The following is a 20,475-nucleotide window of genomic DNA, read 5'->3' as shown; positions in this document are numbered from 1 at the left end:
GAAGGTTTTCTGTCAGAAAGAAAATCCGTTTTGATGATGCAATGACCTGTTTTATGATCCGGAGTGTGTTTGACTATTTTCTCAGTCCTGATCAGAGTCCTGCTGCTTATCAGGTAATGGTCGGTCCACGCCTGTGAGTTTCGTTCGGAAGACTTCGGGTGTGTGAATGCCCTTTGTACCTTTTATTTTTTCTTAATACCAGTGGTGGATCAGCGGTTAACGCTTCATATCCCGACAAGAGTGTGTGTCTTGTAGGTGTTTCCAGGAGTGACACCGTCCAAGTCTTTTCCAACCCTTTTTCTGTTTAGATGAATGCGTTTCTGTTGTTTTCAAAATTTGCTGCACGAGTCACAACGGTTTAATGACTGGAACATTACGTTTCTGCACAGAGGAAAAGTTAAAATTTTAAATGACTTAATTCACTCGTAAAAATCTGTTTGTTTGTAGGGGTTTTGTTGAGGAGAGAGACTCTGGATTTCGATCGTACGCCAGTAGATTTACCACATTAATTCTTTTAATACAAATTGCCTCCTAGTTTAACTTCTCTGGTGAAATAATGACGTAAATGATCGTGAACATTGAGTAGCTGGACAGAAAGTTAAACTAATTAATCATGTGTTTGGTTAAACGGGCAGATGTTTCTTGTTCTGAGTCTTTTTTTATTACTCACTTTCTCCTCCTTTAAAACAAATAGGAAAAACTGAATTTGAAGCACTTTTAATTCAATTTTCCCACTGCAGGGGGGGAGCCTCCTCGAATCAACTGTTAGAAGATTCCATCTCAAACTGACTTAAAGAGACAGAAAATACAGTCTGAAATTATTAAAACCCAAACACATTCTCTTTTTCTGCCTGTCAATCAAGAAGTCAGCTGTCCTCTTTACGAAAAAAAACCTCCCAACTAAAAGCAGATTTTTGTGTTTCACGGCTCTGATAATCGGCCGGTGGTCCTTTCATTTGGATAAGAGCTGCCGGAGCGATGGCTCTGTGAATCGCCGTGTTGGAGGGCTAAAGTCACTGAGCACCGACACACAGACAAACCAGAAATAACACTAAGGAGCTTGTCTGGCGGGATTCAGGTCCAAAGGATTAACGTCGGCGAGGCTCGGCGCTGCGGAGTCTGGATACTCTGCGTTGGTTTTAACGCAGTTCAGGACAAATCAGATTGATTGAAATTGATTATTGTTGTAAGTTTGTGACGAAAAGACGTTGAACTTCCCACCAGCAGGGCAGAAAACATTATCCAAGACTTTTATCACTCGGCAAGGTGCCCTCTTGAGTCCCGCCAGTTATTAGACCGGTGATCTTATATTATTACGAATATAAAGAAAACAACACGGTGCTTCATGCTTCTTAAACACAATCTATTTTCATATTTTTACATTTAAAGTGATTTGCTTTTTCACTACAAAGCAGAACAATATCCATCAATATGCGTCTTTAAATTTGCAGCGCGTTGTTTTTCAAAGCAGTCCTGTCGAGATCTCGCGTCGCCTCAACATTTCTGAACGTTTGTAGCTGTCGACATCACGGATCATCTGGATTTGACGGCTGCCGTTTGTTTAAAAGACGAACGAATGAGGTGTGTGTGTGTGTGTGTGTGTGTGTGTGTGTGTGTGTGTGTGTGTGTGTGTGTGTGTGTGTGTGTGTGTGTGTGTGTGTGTGTGTTTCAGTTTGGATTCCTTCTACATGCTTTCAACGAGGTGCCGGTCAAATTCTTTGAAAGATTTTTCTCTGCACCGTCACACCAACAGCAGCTCTCAGACTGTTTAAAGTCAGACGGATTCATACTTTCATGTGGTTGACTCCGGATTCTGTTGCTTTTCTCTCATCTGGAGCCAGTTATGCTGCTTTCCTCTTCACTTCTGGCACCAACAAGGAATTTCTGCCCAAAGAACTGAGTCTGACTGGATATTTCTTGGTTTTTAAGGCAACTTTTCTTCACAACCTCGAAACGGTCCCGTGTGAAAATCTCCATTAGCAGTTGGTCACATGGATCCTGTCGCTCTGCTGAATCTCAGCAGGTTGTGTCGACCACGTCTGCGTATCTAGAACGATTGTGTCGCCGCCGAGCAACTGGCTGATTGGGTATGTGTGTTGAGATAGTCAAAGGAATTATTTATACGACCTCGCATACCGAGAAAACGAATCTCCAAACGCAGACTTGTGCTCGTGTTTAGTTCCTGTGTCTTTAAACCTGCCGGACCACACAGACGTTTTTTTAGCTCTTTGTTTACAGGAACTATTCTCACTCCTCCAGACACTGAGCTTTTGTCGGTAAGATCATTTTGGCTCTTTTGTTTCGGGAAAACCGAACCACAAAGGTGCATGCTGGGGCTTGTTCCATTCATCTCTCAGCTAATGTGCAGAAAATGAGTCATTTGGTCCTCCTGTTAATATTACCTTGACAAAACGGAATTAAAGTTGCGTGTCAGGCTCTTTGAGTGCAGGATCCCAAATACCAGAGAACATTCAAACTCTGAATTGAATTTAGTCTTCAGCAAACAAACACAGAACAAACAAACACTCAATTGTCCAACTAATCAGCCGAAAGGGTGTCAGTTGAAGCAAAGACTTATTCACACCTACACCATCACAACAAAACTAAACAAAACAAGACTATCAAGATAATGTCGTATTTTTACTATACACATTCAATATATACTATACAGAAGTTTTATATATATATAGGTTATACATGCACATCAATGATACATACATACACATGAATGTACATAATATTAATAATATACTACTTAAAGTTCATCAATTACATTTTAAATACAAAACATATGGTGGCAATAGTTAAATTAATAATATACTCTATCACAATATATACCTTTTATTATTATATACATATTATAAATTATTGCTATCCTAGGTAAAATTGTTGCTCTTCTTTCTTATACTTACTAATGATATATGATTTTAAAAGCTTTTTAAACTGGTTCATGATGGTAAACTTAACCAATGAGGGTAAACCACTCCGTTTAGTTAAAGCGCCCTCTACTGGACACGTAACACAAGGACATCACAAAAACACCATATTCACTGCTTTATTATTAGTAAACTTAAGTGTAAAACTCGGCCAAAGGTTGGTTCACCGATTATTCTCTCATGGCTATAATCTGCTGATTTATCAGTATTACAAATATCTAATTCAGTGGTTCCCAAAGTGGGGGGTGGGCCCCCTAGGGGAGGCACAGTGCCATTGCAGGGGGGGGGCACCTTATGAATGAAAAGATGGCGGACCCGTAGTGGTATGACTCGCGGTCCATATTCCAGTTTTATAGTCCATATCAGTAGTTTTATAGTATATATATAAGACTCTCCCCTGATGGCATCCGATTTGTCATCAGTCCATATAAATGTCGGGTTCTCTTGATTTTATTATTTTTTTTTTCACATTTATAGTGTATTGTTCTCTGCACACATGTCTGTGTGGTTTCATTACTAAAACAAGCAACAGCGCCCTCCCGTGGCCCGGCAGACTAACTACATTGTTGTCAGTGTGTCTGCTGATGCAGTGTAAACACACTCCTTTTTTTTTTCTTTTTTTTTTTTAATGGATTAGGCGTCGTCACATGAAACGTTGTCATGTAAACGGGGCCTTAGACTGGGGCTTCCGAGTAAACGCAAAGCAGAAGATGAAGCAATATGCTCCCAAAAAAAGATCATGTTCCACTGAACATAATTGCACCGTTAAGGTGCTTGAAAAGGTTTGTGAACCACTGATGTAATTGATGAAGCGTTATCTGGTGATTCTTCAGTCATTGCTATATCACATTTATATAATTGTTTTTAGACATTTTGTCCAACATTACACATGAATATACTTATCAAGATGTGTCGTCCGTTACAGTAGATGAGCAGCAGCCCGATTGTGCTTGTTGTTAAAGTGTCTTTAGCCGGCGCTCGGCCTCGTCCCCTTGACTTGCATTAGTTACAGCCTCGGCTCGTGTTTCACTGTGGCTGTTAACACGGGGTGGTGTTGAGTTCACAACGACCCGCCGGATGTGTTTGTTAGGAAAAACTGTTCTGGTTTAGTGGTCAACCAAGCAACGAGCCACACGCAGTAGAATATTCTGGTGTTTTCTCTAATTCTACTGTCATGCATCTGCTGCTCGGCCACATCCGGGATAACCTGACCGATGGCTGGAGGATCCCCCCACCCCCCCAGCTCCATTGACCTCCTAACAGAAGCCTCTTTGATGGAGGCAAACTGCAGCCCTCTTCTCTCGTTCCTCCATCCCCACCTGTGGTTAGTCTGTCTCCAGATAGTGACGCACCAGGGCTGCTGAAATACTCGTTTTCTGCCTTTTTTTTTTCTTGTTTCAACCAATAATTAAGGAAGAAGTTGGAAAATCAACCACAACTTTGTGCAATTGCTCTTTTGACTTTTGTTTTTGTAATTTTTTCCTCCCACGTTTGTGATTGTGATTTTCCTTTCCAGCCACGGCGAGTCCGTAATTACAAACATATGTGTTGTCAGATCAGCAAACGGTTTCAAATGACAACAAATCATCACAATGATTATCGCTTTGTTTGCCAACCAGAAGTGTGGGTATGGAATTAAAACTTTGTGATAATGACACTTAGAGATAGAGGACTAGATTACACAAAATAACTTCCTAATCCTTCCTCTTCTAAAAGAGTTTTTACTTTATTTTAATTTAATTTAATTTAATTTAATTTAATTTAATTTAATTTAATTTAATTTAATTTATTTTATTTTTTCTTAAATTTATTCTTAACATTTTTTTCTTAAATAATTTTAATTTAATTCATTAAAAAAAATGTTTGGTTTGTTTACAATAGGTCACTTTTAATTAAACTATGTTCAAACTGAAACACAGTCATACCCCACAGTATGAAGCTTTTACATGACAGACACGTCGTTGTGTTCAGGTTAGAGATGATTTCACCAGAAAATACGTGTGTGGAATTAATAATGTACCTGAAGCGAGTTTCCAGCCCATAAACACTTTTTGTTTCCACAGAGGACGGCGGAGAAACGGGAGAAGGAAGGAAAAGTGTGAAGGAGTGTCCTTCAGCTGCTTTAATTAGACCTCTTTCTTCTTTCTGTCGCGGGTTTCTCACGCTCTCGCAGCCCGTTTCACTGGCTGTTACTTCATGAAAGCTTGTTGATTTGAATAAGGAGGATTTTAAAAGGTGCCTTGTTCAGAAAGCAACAAATAGAAGTCCTGCACTTTACAGTTCGGTCGGTTTTTATTTCTTTTACCCGTCGTGAATCCGTGTGGATCTTGGCTTTTACCATTAGGAAGTGTGGAAGTTGTCTGTTAACCACATCTCTCTCTCTCTCTCTCTCTCTCTCTCTCTCTCTCTCCCTCCCTCTCTCCCTCTCTCCCTCTCCCTCTCCCGGCAGGTAATGAGTGATGGAAGCGGGGTCGGTGGTGCGCGCCGTGTTTGAGTTCCTGCCCAGCGTCTCAGAGGAGCTGCCCCTCTTCACCGGCGACGTCATCGAGGTGCTCGGTGTGGTGGACGAGTTCTGGTTGCTCGGCAACAAAGATGGCGTCACAGGTACGAAGGATTTGAATTCGCGTGTAATGAAAAGCCGTTTTGACACCCTTTTCTGGATTTGTCAGGGGTTTTCTTTGATAATATTTCTGCTTTACTGGTATTCGTGGCTCCATTGGATAAGCTGTTGCTCAACTTCTAAATCTCAAACGTGGCGGCTTGATTCCCCGTCTTGCTTTATCCATATGCTGCACTCCCAGTGAAGGTCGATCACCTCATTGTGAAAAAGAATGTACATTTTTCAGATTGCATAAAAGCGAAATTATATAAGTCAAGTATCGCAACAACACATCAGTAGTTTCTATTAGTAGATGGTGAATTACAGAAAACATCAACGGATCAATCAGCAACCATGAAGTTATAGACATTTATTGCTTCAAACTCAAAAAAGTCATTAGGAAAACAAAGATTTTACGTTCTGTATTCACACTGAAAACCAAAATCCAACCCTTATTCTTCATATGAGGTTTTCATTCCCCCCTGAGCTCACCTTTGAACACCTCCGTCACCTTTTGAGAGACGCGCCGTCCCACTCAGACTTTAGTCTTCATCTGCAAATCATCTCAACCGTGTCTTAAATGTCCACAAACAACTGGATGTGAGTCGTCACGGAGGGGAGGAAATCGGGAGGTTACAACATTTTGAGTTTGTTTTGTCTTCAGGAAACAAGAGCTTTAGTTTCACTTTCGATTGACTCGTTTCCACCCTCTCGCCTTCAGGTCAGTTCCCCAGCACGTTTGTGGAGGAGGTCACTATCCCCAGCACCAAGCCCGGCGACCGACTCGTCGTGTGCATCAACGATTTCTCATCAGCGGAGCCGGGCAATCTCTCCCTGCAGAGAGGTATAACCATGCAGAATGGCTTCATTAGGACAGACACGGCTGCTTTTTGTCCCCATCACTACTGCTCTTCTCCTGGATGCAGCTGAAAACATAATAAAAAAAGTATTGGGAACTCTAACAGGTCATGTTTTCTCATTTAGCTTAATGCTGCTTGTTGACGTTGCAGCGCTCAGGTAAACGTTTGTTTTGTGTTGTTTTGTGTTGTGACCTGATAGTATGAGTCTTTTTTTCACACAATATTGTTTAAAGTTAATATCTAATTTCCAGTTGATTATATTCTTTTAGCTTTTTAAATGGTGGACATTTAACAATGTAATGATGCTGTTCAGAGAAAGACGGATATATATTATTGTATTAAAAAATGTTTAAAAACTTATTTTTTTAAAAATTTGGATTGTTTCAGGTTTTTTAATACTTAAAAAACAAATGAGGCTTAAATATGAGATACAAAATTATAAAAAGTCTCCTTTACAATAATTTACTTCATATCAATTTAAAGCTGCTGTTTAGATTTACCTCCTGCAGATTTAAAGACATTGTCCATATGCTCCATTTTAATTAGAATTTCGTGGCTTATATTTGTATGATTATTAAAGCTATAGAATTAAAATAATAATTCAGTCATTTTGGGGACATAAAGTACTTTCGCAGTTCCTCAAACTGTTGGGAAACAACATGTTTACTTCCAGATCTCTCCACTAGATGTCCTCAGAGGACAAACTTTAAACAAACAGGCACTCTCCCATTGCTTTCTTCTTTCTTTTGAGATTTCTGATTTCTGACATCTGATTTGCACGTTTGAGATTGTCGTTTCATTGTTATTTGTTCCATTCAGACCACTCTCAAGGATGCAGCAGCGGTGTTTACAGAGATTCTTTGTTTTGGTAAAGCTTTTTACATTAGTTAGGTAGAAGTGGTAGTTGTAGACGTTATCAGGATTAAACTGAACTTTAATACAATCTCACTAGTTCATTATTCTAAGGCAATTCGCTGCACTTTCAGACAATAAAAAATAAAACATTTATCAACTTTATTTAGATTAAATCACTTTATTTTAGTGTGTCTTTATACTGCAATAGCCAAATAAAACATCCCAGATCACGGGACGCAAAGGAAACTGTGATTATTGCCTGTCTGAAAGTGGAAATGTTCATTTCCAGTTGGGTTTTCCACAATCCTGAGATCCGTGTTCCAGCGCTGGTCACAGACACAATGGGAGGTGGAGCCGCAGGTCTGTGGAATGTGGCCTCCATGACTTCTGCTTGGACCAGTCAAAATTCCTGTAATCCCTCTTTCCCCTGTTGGACCTTAGACTCCATAAGCAAAGTAATCAAAACAAAGCTAATCTGGAAAAAAACCAAAAAAGGCTTGCGAGCTTCTTTGTAATATCAGCAAGGTGACCTGGTTTCAAGTTTCAAACAAAAGTTTTTATCCCCACAATGTGCAAAATGATAATTAAATAAGTTAGAATCACAAATTCAGATTGCTTATTTCATTTCATAAGAAAAATCAACGCGAAAACAAAAGACTCAGCGTCGAGGTATGTGAACTGGTAGATACAAATTTGTGTTTTTCCACTGTCTTATTATGTCATTGTATTGCTGTGTCTGTGTCAGTCGTCTTCACGTTATTTATGATGTGTACAGGACTTTCTAAAGGTTTTTGGTTGTTGTGTGTGTGTGTGAGAGTGTGGTAGTTGTGGTGGTGGACTGCCGCAAGAGTGCTTTAAAAAAACATTTTTAAAGCAATTCGGAGGAGAGGAACCTGCATTTAATTAAATTAATTTAGTTTTTTTCTGATTCAGATCTATCTGTCACTTCTTGTAAGCCCTGACAGACTATTAGGTTAAGGTCATCACATCAGAACTTGCTTTGCTTCTGGTTTTATATGATCAATGAGTAGCGTTATAGTACACCAGCCTAAAACCTTTGCACAGTCCTGCATGTGAAACACTTGAGAAGAAGAAATCATTCTGAATCCCAACTGAAATCTGTCCTGAATATGAAGTGAAATGCTCTTTGCGTTCTGTTGTAGGGGACGTGGTCGTCGCCGAGGCCGGAGGCTCCGGTGAAGCCTGGCAGCGGGGCTGTAACGCGTGGGGCGTCCGCGGACTCTTCCCCACGTCCTGCGTGAAGGAGCTGAACCTCTCCGGCCGCTCCCGCCAGCTGTCCGAGCGCTCGGCTCAGGCCCAGGCCTCCGAGCTCCCGCCTTACGCCCTGGGCCAGGCCCGCGCTCTCATGAACCTGCATGCGCAGCTCAACGAGGAGCTGGACTTCCGCGAGGGGGACTTGATCATCATCACTGGCCTGCCCGAGCCCGGCTGGTTCCAGGGGGAGCTGGAGGGCCGCCGGGGAATCTTCCCGGAGGGGTTTGTGGAGCTCCTGGGTCCTCTCCGCTCTCCCCAGCAGCCCTCGGACTGCCGGTATCTGGACGATGGCGTTGGAGAATTCACCTACGAGGACTCTTATGATGCTGGAGAGGAGGAGGGCATGGAAGAAGGAGAGGGTTTTCTAAGAGACGAAGAGGAACAAAGGGATGCTGTTGAAGAAAAGCAAGAGGAGGAAGAGGAGGAGGAGGAGGAGGAGGGCGGCGGAGTCTTTGGAGTGGCTCTGTATGAGTTTCGGGCCATGGAGCCCGGAGAGCTGGACTTTGATGTGGGAGATCGCATTCGTATTGTGAGTACTTTGGAAGACGGGTGGCTGGAGGGGGAGCTGCGGGGGCACCAGGGGATCTTCCCTCATCGGTTTGTCAAAATAGAGGGCGACGGCCAAAAAACTGCAAAGGAAACGGAGGCGGTTGAGCCAGAGGAAGACAATCAAAATACCGATTACGGCTCGAGCCATTTCAACGGGTCAGAGAACAATCCTGAGTGGGCGACCTATGAGGATCACACCGTGTGGGACCTGGACTATTTCGAAAGGACTCAGGAGCAGAGGTGCAAGTATGAAAACAAAAGTGCTGAGGTTCAAACTAGAGAGGGCGACAACAGGCCTGAGGCTCAGCCACGTAGACCTGTTGCCCCTCAAAACAGAAGGCCTCAGAGACCTAAATCCACCCCCCCTGCGAGGCCCAGACTCCCACCGCGGCCCAACCTGCCGGCTCACAGCAGCAGGCAGCCTGCAGGCGCGTCTTCTGGCAGGAGCAACTACACCAACGGTAACGCTCGACCTTCACAACCGAAGCTCACACACAGCTTGACGCTTCCCAGCTCGCACTCGGGTTGGTCGAAGCACACGAAGTACCGCCAGGGCTCGCCACCAGACGGCGCCTCCGCCAATAACAGAGGTGCCAGTCTTGGCCAGGCCTTATTCAACCTCGTCGAAGGTCACAAGCAAAGGAAGGTAACTCGCCACGCCAGTGTAGGCGATGCTGATATGATGTTACGCAATTCCGAAGCACGGCCACACTTCCAGAGGACGACGCGCGGCGACAACGGGACGCTGCCGGCGTCCGTCACCTTGGAAGCTTTGGCGGCGTCGGCCAGCGACCTGGAGGCGAAGCTCTCCCAGCAGCTGTTTGAGTTCGAGAAGAGCTTGACTTCTCCGTACGGCGACGCCCACACGGGCCCCGGCGCTTCCGCCGACACGTTGTCCGTGGCTGATCTCAACGAGCAACCTGGCATCTCCAGACACTTTTCTATTCTGGATTACAGCGACGAAGGCGATCTCATCCGAGGCTCCTCGCTCGCTCCCGCGTCCTGCCTCTCGCGCTCTTTGTCTTTGGACAGACGCCGAAGCCTCCGGCCCCCTCCCCCCCGTCCCAGGGCGCTACGGCCCCCCGCCCCCGCCGCCTACAGGCCCGCTCGCCCGGCACCGCGCCCACCGCCTCGGCAGAATACTCCTCCACCAACGGGCAGCACCCTAACCAACAGCCCCATCTTCTACAGTCCCGACGAGCCGGCTGGAAACCACCTCGACCAAATCACGGAGGGTCACGACGAGTTCGGCGACCTCTCGGCGGCACAGGAACAGGAAATCCAGCGGCAGCTGGAGGCGGAGCAAGAGCTGGAGCGAGAGATGGAGCTGGAGAGCCAGAGGCAGAGGGAGGAGGAGGAGAGGTACCAGCTGTTGCTACGGCTACAGGAGGTGGAGCAGGACATGGAGGTGTACGCGAACACGGCGGAGGAACTCCGGGCGATGCTGGAAGAAGAGGAGGAAGAGACGGCTCGGATACAGGCCCTGGAGAATCTGGAGTTCTGCAACTACACGTTGGAGACTCTGGCTTTGGAGCAGCAGCAGCTTCAAGGTAAGACTCCGATGGAAGCAATAGATTTTTAAGAGCAGATGGGATTAGTCGCACTGAATTCAATGTTCCAGCACAGTTTTAAGTTCACAAAAAGGTAAAGCCAACTGTTGTGTGCTCGTAGAAACGATGCAAAACAAGACACAAATAAAGTAGAACTTGTTTTTAGCTGATTTCGGTTGCTCTGCGTTGCCTGCGGGTTTGTTCCTGCTCATTCACGGAGTCCAGAATGCAATAAAGAAGGAATCAAAAAGTGAGACGGCAGTACTAAAAAGATTTCCTGTCCAGTCCTCTCTGATGCACACAAATGCACAAAAGTATTTAAACTATTGTCATAGTTTACTATCTTTAGTACATTTTAAGAGATTAATAAATGTTGCAGAATTCGAGACACAAATACTCTAAAACCTTCACTTTACTTACTGTGATGGCATTTATCGAAATTGTTTAATTTTCATATCGTATTTGCACATTATCAATTATTATCTATTTATAACGGGTCTGTAAAAGGACTTTTTGTGGGATCACTGTCCTCCAAAGCTAATTGAGTCAGATTTGTTTTCACTGCCTAATGCTGTCTGGGTGCACACTGCTGTCTTTGGCATCCGACCACTTTTTCACATAGACATGAGGCGCATTCCTGCTCACAGTGAGCGGGCAAGCCCTCCACGTGGGCCTCTGTCTCTCTTTCCACTCAAAGACGGTACCCTCTTGTCTCACCATCCAAGTTTCCGACCTCTCTTGCCTTTCTCGGAGTTTCCTCTGTTCACCTTTCTTTTTTTTTTTTCCCCAAGAGAGACATTGTGATTTGAGGATTTGTTTTTTTGCATTAGTGGAGAGTTGGGACAGAGCATGGCGCACTTTAGTGTGCCACCCAAAATATGGTTATGGCGTGCGACCACATGGCCTGTGGCCCGGCTTTCCACACTGTTTGGACCCACTCATAAGACCACCGTCAGCCGAATGGCAGGTATGTCGACAGCCTGAGTCACTTTACTCATCACGGGCCATTGAATCAGTTTAAAAGTTAAATGTCTTGCTGTTTGGCTTTGATAAACTTTCGTTGGTTGGCTGTTAAGTGACTATTAATTGACAACATTTTCCACTTCAATTCTACCTCAGTATGTTTGTCCAGTGTGAGAATTCTTTTTTTTTTTTATTTATTGAATCGTTTCTATATTTGCCACAGTTTTGGATTATCCATCAAAGATGACGATGTCAGGATGATTTGTCCGATTCTGAAATTGTTAAAATATTTAGTTATTAAAAATATTCTTTATTGTCTTCTTTATATTCTCTTTTGTACTATTGCCATTAATGTAGTCATCAACAAGTCAAGAAATATATTAAGAATTGACTGGTATGATTTAAACCAATATACCAGTAAATGAATAGTGGTAGTATTATTGTTTCAAGTTCTGTGATTTTGTTGGACCATTGTTGGACTCTATTATTCAGTCTCCATTGCTTGTTGATGCTGGTGGAGTCTCTGATCTTCTCTCAATGAAAAGAATCGTCCTGAGGGCAGGGACAGGCTCCAGTGTCTGCAGGTGCCTCTAAGGGTCAGGCAGCAACATACCTTCCATTGACTCATCACCCCGGGAGAATCCTCAAACTCTGTTTTCGCAGTAATAAATCAAACATTTATTTAATTTTATAATTTTTTTTATTACTTTTTATATTTTTTATTTATTCCTTTTGTGTTTTACAACACAAATCTATCTTTGTTAGCGATGGAGCCATGCTTGAGAGGACACAAATATGTATGTGACGTTCAACTTATTGGTTGGAGACAAATGCTCATTTACAAGAAATTGACGTTTCCTTTTGTACTTCCTGTGTAGGTGTGTGTGTATATAACTATCACCCTCTCAGGACCTTTGTTGCCTTAAAAACGTGCCTGTCATCGTACTGGTGTGTGTCAGAACACACACGGCCACATACAGACATTCACTCGCCAAGGAGTGAGCGTTCCTCCGTGTTTTTACAGGGTGTGTTTCGAAGTGTGACGCTGAGAAACAATGAGCGCTTATTGTTACAAGGCAGGGAGTAACTTCAGTGCTTGGCCTGTTCAGAGTCGTGTTTAAAGGCTGGTCGGAGGCGTGATAGTTTCAATCAAGACAGAAAGAAATCAATAAGATACTGGACTGAGCACACTCAGGACGACCATCTTTCAATTTGGACTTTAGGTTGAGGAGTGTGTAGATGTGGTTCATAAGTTTTAATTCAAACATATTTGGTGTTTCCAAAATACAAAAGTTAGTTTTTCTTATCTGAGTTACTGGGAAAAAAATTGTGTTGGGGTGAGAACTGATAATATGGCAACACATGTGTTTTCACAAAACTCTACTCTTCTTCATTTGACAATTTTATTAATATAATCTGTCATATCACAGCATTTTTTCAAAATATCTGCTTAATACTGTCTTCAGGATCTGTTTCAGCTTTTGGTTTCCCCCAATTGGGAGACGTCTTGCTGTTTGATGATGAATATATCCCTGCATGTCACAGCATTTTATTTTATAAATTGTTTTGGTGATCATGTCCTGGACACCCTCATGTGAATAAACTAACACGGCCACACACAGGAATGTTGTATTTGACATTCCTCCAGCTGCAACAGGTAGACAAACTCACAGTTTCGGTCTCGTTCTACTGCTGAAAGCTGAGATGTTGAACACTGATCATTAAACGGTCTTATGTAAGTGGAGACTGATGTCTGCAGAATACCTCTATGCTTTAGCATGAGCGTAGTAATACCATCATGTAGTTAATGCATTATGTTCTGATTTTACTTCACAAAAGAAAAAAGAATTACATTCATGAAGTTGTGGCCCCTAATTAAAGTTGAGATTGTTGTAATTTGATAGGAAATTGGCAGATATGTGTGTTTGATTGTATGACGTGTGTGCAGGTTCTATAAAGCGGCCCGCCTCTCTCATAGAGAGTCCAGGCAGGGGGGTATATTACACTCCAGCTTTATGAATAGGCCTGAGTTTTTTCTCACACTAGTAGATCGTGTCTCGTCTCTCAGCGGGGACAGTCTCCCAACAATGGCTCATTGTACACTCCAGCAGCTACTTTCTTTCTGAAGCTGCCTCAGCCTCGTCAGGCTCTGAAGAATCTCCACCGCTGAACGCTCATTGACTTACTCTAAATGTCGACATATATCAGATTCTTGATCGTTTATTTTGATCTTTTTGCTTATTTCCTACATTTCTACACCTCTTTTGATTAAGTTGATTGTACATTTAAAGAGAAGCCTTTTGCTTATAAATGGTTGCTACCTCACAGGTATGTAGGGCAAAGTGTCGTGACTTTGCCCTTCCTTGTTGAAGCCAAGTTTATTTTCACAACAACAAGGTTAAAAACAAGTCTTCTCCACACACAGGAACGAGACGCATCATTGACCTGGCGAACTTTACTCTGAAACCTACAGGAAAGAGCAAAAATAACAAACACAGGATACTGGGAAAGATGGTTCATTGTATGGTGCCAGAGTCACTTGAAGACAGACTGTGAAGTTTGTTGCTGTGTTCCATTAAAAGAAAATCTCCAGACAGACTGTTTTCCTGCAAAGAGGAGTGCTGGCCAATTGAAACAATGGGAGTGGCTGTCGGGCTAATCCTCCACTCATGTGACTCTACTGAATCATTAACCCGAGCAGGCCCCTCCTTCACTCACCCTGCTCTCTTTCTCCTTCCACGATTCGCTGAGACGGTCGAAGGGAGGGCACGTTCCAGTGCACTCTGGGCTGGGTGGCGCTCGGGTTAGGCAGTCCTGCTGAGGCAGTGGAGAGGAGACGGGAGAGAAAAACAAGTGGGAGCCTTGCAAGACAACATGCCTGGCAGGTGGAGCCTCCCACCGCGCTTTGTTCTGGAATGCAGAACTTTATCAGGAGGAAATATTAAACGGGAAAGTCCATCAGCTGCGGGTGGGCTGAGCATGCAACAGGAGCCATGAAGAGTCCGGTGGTGTATGGAAACCCGGTCATGTTTGCCCCGGTGGATTGGAACCACGCAGCCAACGCTCCGATGCGGCGGGGGAAGAGCGTGGAGGAGCTGGGCGACGCAGGCTGGGCGAAGGAACGGGAACGGTTGGCCCATCTGCAGCACATACAGCAACTCCATCAGCTGCAGCTTCAGCATCAGCAGCAACAGGTGGCGTACCCCGGGTATGGAGTGGCTCCCCCGGGTCACCCTCAGGTACCGGTCCTCGTACCCAGTCCTGGTGACCCACTTCCAGTGCCAGGCTTCCCCGTGCCAGTACATGGCGGCATGATGGTTCAGGTAGGTGGCCCGGTGCCACCTCCAGCTCATGTGCCAGCTCCGTGGCCGGTACAATGGGATCATCAAGCCCAGATTAGACACCAGCCCGCCGGCCAGGATGTTTACTTCCACCCTCGTTCAGAAGATGGACACCTCGATCTAAGGATTTCTGAACGGAAAGGAAAGCATTGTTTTTATCAGGGTCCTGAGGATTACAGCCACCAGGAGTACAGCAGGGCGCCGCCAGAAAGAGACGGCAATGACTTCAGAACTCAGGATGGATACGGTAAATCGGACGAGAGCAGGAGAAGGAGGGATGATTACGAGAGAGAAAATGAGCGTGACAATGACCGTTATGATCAGAGGAGGCGCAGAGACTCAGAAGACCGTGATTATCATGACAAGTACAGGTACAGGGATCATTATGACAGAAATGTCCCTGGAGATCATGACGACAGGGAGAAACACTACTATGATAGCAGGCAACACTATAAAAATAACTTCAGAGAACATGAAAGTTACAGCAGTGAGTATGAAGACTACTACGAGCATAAAGACGCGTACGCTCGCAGAGACAAATACAGAGACACGGATCATTATGATGACCGTGACAGGGATTATTATGACTCTAAAGAGAGGTATCGTTCTAGAGGTAAGGAGTATTACCAACGTAGAGAAGAGGACCTCCACTATAATGAGCGCAAAGAAAAGGACCGTTACTACGATCGATATTCAGAGGACGAATACGACCACAGAGACAAACACTACAGAGACAGGGAGGTTTACAAGTGGAGGGATGGGGATGGGGATGTACACGCCAGTAAAAGAAGAGGCCAGTACGACTCTGACGTTGATGAGCACTGGGCTTACAAGGAGAGAGACAGATACAGAGATATTGGAGAGGAAAGGAGAGATGAGCAATACTCCCACAAGCGGAGGGAGTATTCGGCAAGGGACCGCGGTGAAAGACGGGACGTGGACCACTACGACCGCGAGAATGACCGCTACGCCTCCAGAGAAGAGGAACGTCGCCATCACAGTCCCAGGGACAGATACAGAGACTTACGATCGCTGTCTATGGAATACCCTCAAAAAGCTGGCAAGACACACTGTGAGGAGTGGGTCGAGGAGCAGAACCAGAAGTTGGCGCGTGGAGAGATTCTCTCTTTCGAGGATCCCGGTGTGTACCGGCACGGCGACGACCAGGAGAAGGGCTACGAGTCCGGCGCCGGAGGGGGCGTCGACGGTTCTAGACGGGGTCGCAAACCCGTTTACGTGGGCTCGCTGGACCGCAACAGCTTCTACAGGAAGACGGCTCCGAGCTCCCTGCTCAAATCCCAGTTCGCCACGACCAGGAAAAAAAGCCCAGGTAAAAAACAAAGGAGACTGTCAGGTGACAGAAGGTGTGTTTGATTAACTTGTCAGAGACTTAAGTGCGCGTGTGCTCGTCTGTAAATTTACCTTGTGGGAGTATTTACAGCTCCTGAGACAAAAGTTCTCCACAGGAGGAAACGTGCGAGTTCTTATCTGTTAGAAGCACTGCTGATAAAAGTGTGGAGGTCACCACAGACTCCTTGTCATTGGCGACCTCGAGACGTGCGCCTCTAATCAATGCTGGAGGTTTCATAGTGCTGACTCGTCACACTCACCTCTCGCCACTTTAGAAAGTGAGTGCCGGAAGCTGTTTGTGTGTTCGTGTGTGTCTCGGTGTCACCTGTCTCTTAGAAAAGTGAGCTGTCAGGTATTTGCAGGTGCAGAAACCTGCAGAACAGGTTACGTGTCTTTTTGGTTTTTGTGATCATTCTTGTTTCCTGTTGATCCCCGATGCAATGTGCGCTCGCCTGCAGCTTGTTTGTTGAGGACAGAAAGGTCAAACTTGCTCCTGCATTGATTGATTTCCCCGAGACAACAAATACAATACACATGCATTGTAGTATTTTAATTTGTTACACAGACGTATTTAACCCCCAGTGCACTGATATAATTTGATGTAATCATGGAAATCACCATCTGCTTTTACAAAGACGGTGTGATTGGATTTTCATTCACCAATAAGTTAATGTCTTTCAGTGTTCAACACCAACCTCCCATTTATGCTTAGACGTGCCTTTCAAAATAATGTAGTCCAGTGAAACCACAACTTCTAAAGAAAGCATGAAGGAAAAGTTGTTGACGGTCTTAAACCAAAACCTCAAAGTTTGGTTTGGATTTACTCCGGAGCTGTTGTTACCGGAGCAAATTACATTTGATTTGTGTGTTTAATAAAGTGGCTCGTGTGTAAATATGAACATTAATGCCACAAAGCGTTTGTGGTTTGTGTGTTTAGGCTTTGAGATCTGTCTTTGTGGGTTTAAGGGAAGAGGAAACATTCAGAACTCGAAAAAAATCACTGCAACTCACATCAGAGCATGTTTAGGAAACGATTTGGTGAAACAATCTTTTAACTCCTTTTTCTGCCTGAAGACCTTTGCATGAAAGAAACAGTCTGAAGAAAGAAAGAAAAAAAACATTGATGAGGTCAGATATTGAAAACAGGTTAAGTCGTCAGAAAATCCTGTGTCAGAATTGTTAAGAAGTAGTTCTCTACTTGTGTGTTTTTGAGTTGATTATCTGTCAGTTTCCAATCCGGAAGTTAAATCCTCATTTAAAAATGGATCACGAGGTATTGAAGGAGGAGAGAACACGTCCCTCGACTCACTTTATTGTGGCTAAGAAGAAGCAGGTGGCGCCCCAAGACCCCTCCCCCAGTCACCTAGACACACACACACACACACACACACACACACACACACACACACACACACACACACACACACACACACACACACACACACACAGACCCCCACCTTTCATCCATTCCGAGAGTCCGAGTATTAATCCCTAGCGTCAGCATGGTGTGTGGAAGGTGGGGGTCTGTCTGGTGCCAGGCGGCGGCCAGCACTGACTCCTTAACTGCAGACTGAGTGTGTGTGTGTGTGTGTGTGTGTGTGTGTGTGTGTGTGTGTGTGTGTGTGTGTGTGTGTGTGTGTGTCTCAGAAGCTTATTTAAGAGATGACGCCATTTTTTTCCTTTTAAATGCACACATGCAAGCATACACACACACACACACACACACACACACACTTGGTGTCATCCGTTAATCTTGTTAAACAGTTTCAGCTCGGTCAGGGGGTTCTCCCTCAGCGAAGCATTTGATCGCGCGGCTAAAAACATTAGGCCATCTCCTTGTCGTGTCCATCGGAGCTTCGCCGCGATGCAGTGACATCGAGGTGATGGCCCAGGCTTTTAGAGATGAGCCCGGCGGGCATGTTAAAGTGCTTTTATAATCCATTTTAGTCACCGTTATTATTGTGCCCTGGCCACAGTGGCTGGAACTCTCTCACCGCACCGCCAGAGTAACCCTGGTTTGAGTCTTATGGGAGTTTGTTTGATAATCATCAATATTAGCGTGTGACTGTGTATCTGTATCCTGTTCCTGTTATAAGATAGTTGGATAATTAGTGTGCTACTTTGGGGGGGGGGATGCATCCGTGTGACCATGAGAGTTGGTGCGATTTGAACTCCAGTCATCTGCCGTATGGACGAGACGTAAATGTCTTTGTCAGTGATGTGTCGTCATCCATCTATGATCTGACAGCATCTGCTCCGTCGTCCACTGTAATCCGTCAGTGGGAGGGACGGAGGAGTTTGGAGTTAAGACAGGAAATCTCAAATCATCTGACATCATTGCTCCTGGGCCGTCTTATCTGTTTAAAAAAAAAAATAACCCTGAAGTTAGCAACCAGTGATTAATCCTACTTCAGTTTGTATGAATGTCATTTGGTTTATCTTGAATCTTCTTCTACAGTTTTTCCTTTCCTGTGTCACTTCTGTATCATCTGATAATCAGTTTCGTCAAAGTTTATTTTTGTGTAGTTTGGATTTTTAAGTTCCTCTCCCATACGTGTTTCACGAAGACGTTGACGTCGCATGTGCAGCACAACTAAATAAATATATGTTACAGGTGCACATTACTGACAAGACGCACAGTCTTCAGTTTTCAGTGAGAGGATCTACTGGTACCTGCAGCTTAAAAAAAAAAAAAAAAAGACGAAAAGAGTGATGTTATCTGCTTTTTCAAGTTGATCTGTGGGAAAATAGACGTGCTGATCGTCCTTCAGAGTCCCGCAGACTCTATTCTAAGTCAAGAGTTTTCTGCAGTGTGACACACAAGTGTTTTCTGTCAGGACTCTTCCTCAGTAAACAAACGTTCAATCATCACTGATAAAGAAATGAAGTGGATTATTTGTTTTAATGTGAAAGGTTACTGCTTTTTACATGACCTTCACACGAACTGAGAAAAACAGTTATACAAAGTCATGAAAATCATTTCCTTGTTTACCCCAAAGCAGTCTGACATATCTCCGTTAGAACTTCATTTTAATTCTAAAACAGTTTGTTTGTAGTGTAGACGCATTGATTGATTAATTACTTTACTGTCCTTTATTATATCCACATTGTTCATAATCCTAGAAATGACTCGGTATTTTTTGGTATTCGTTTGAGCTCATTGGCCGTAAATCGGTTGATATCACGATGGGATACGGGAGCGATTAAACTAAATGTTTTACTTTTGTTTGAGTGGTTGAAGAAGCTCACTCTGCAACAGTAATTCATGAATGGCATAACGTCGCCGTCATGTTTGGGTGTGGGAAAACTCAAAATGCCCCGAGCAGGAACTCTTGTCTTCACTCGCCCAACGATTAGCACATGTTGAGTCTTATCAACGTTTCAGGGCGATTCTCACGCCGAGATCGTGATGCAGAGACAAGTTTTTAATCCCAAACAGGAAAACCAAAGGCAAGAGATATCCCAGAAAAGTGGAATATCTGCGGGTGTAATCTGCATCCCAGTGAGTTACTGAAGCACCTGCGAGGCCTCAAGAAGACGCATTTGTCTTCCGCTTCTTCATTAGTTTGAGAAAAGTGCTGCTTGTTTGCGTGAATAGCGACGTCCAGTTCTCTCATATGCAAAACCGACGGTCTCTTGAGATAATTGCACGTCTTTCATCACAGGAGTGAAGTTAGTTAGGACATTCCAACCAAGCTATTGATTTGAACTTGGGCCCCATTTTGCATGAAACTCTTTAGCATTAAAACATGTAAATTGTCACTGACAGTTAGTGTGCAAGGTAATTCGTCAACGCCGGATTCAATCAGGACAAACGTCGTATTTCTGAAGCATTGTTCTATTCATTACATGGAATCTGAGAGGGGCCTGTAATTAAAAGGAATACCCATGCGTGGAGATCCTGCCCGAAGCAGGAATTTGACCTTTTGCATTTGATCCTAATAGATAAACAAGATAGTATTTAAATAAAATTTTCTTTTCAGTATGACCTACTTCATACCTGAACCAGTAAGTCAGTAACAGAAGCTCAGCCTTGTAGCCGAGTAAATCCCCTTCATGCTTGCTCGGTCGGATGATTAAATAAGATCCAAACAATGTCAGGTTTCGCTTGTTTTTCTAAGCAAAGCTGAAAAGGTTTACACAAACCGGCGGCGTGTCTTTAAAGCACATAGTTACTGTGTGAAATGGTCACAGCTT

General features: G+C 44.0%; 1 protein-coding gene across 3 annotated transcripts in view; it reads left to right on the top strand.

Annotated features, from left to right (window-relative positions):
- dnmbp (dynamin binding protein) overlaps positions 1–20,475 on the top strand; it is a 44,659-nt gene that overhangs the window by 9,689 nt on the left and 14,495 nt on the right. The window contains exons 1-4 of one of the 3 annotated variants that reach the window (XM_080463064.1): positions 2,078–2,087; positions 5,386–5,540; positions 6,257–6,379; positions 8,414–10,624. In XM_080463064.1, coding sequence (XP_080319190.1) covers positions 5,396–5,540; positions 6,257–6,379; positions 8,414–10,624 — 2,479 coding nt within the window. In that variant the 5' untranslated portion in view covers positions 2,078–2,087; positions 5,386–5,395. Of the gene's footprint in view, positions 1–2,077; positions 2,088–5,385; positions 5,541–6,256; positions 6,380–8,413; positions 10,625–14,397; positions 16,259–20,475 lie in introns of those variants that run through there. The other 2 variants (XM_080463063.1, XM_080463065.1) reach the window with 2 other exon arrangements.

The sequence above is a fragment of the Lipophrys pholis genome, assembly GCF_963383615.2.
Source record: "Lipophrys pholis genome assembly, chromosome: 1".
Taxonomy (NCBI): domain Eukaryota; kingdom Metazoa; phylum Chordata; class Actinopteri; order Blenniiformes; family Blenniidae; genus Lipophrys; species Lipophrys pholis.
This window is presented reverse-complemented; position numbering and strand designations above follow the sequence as displayed.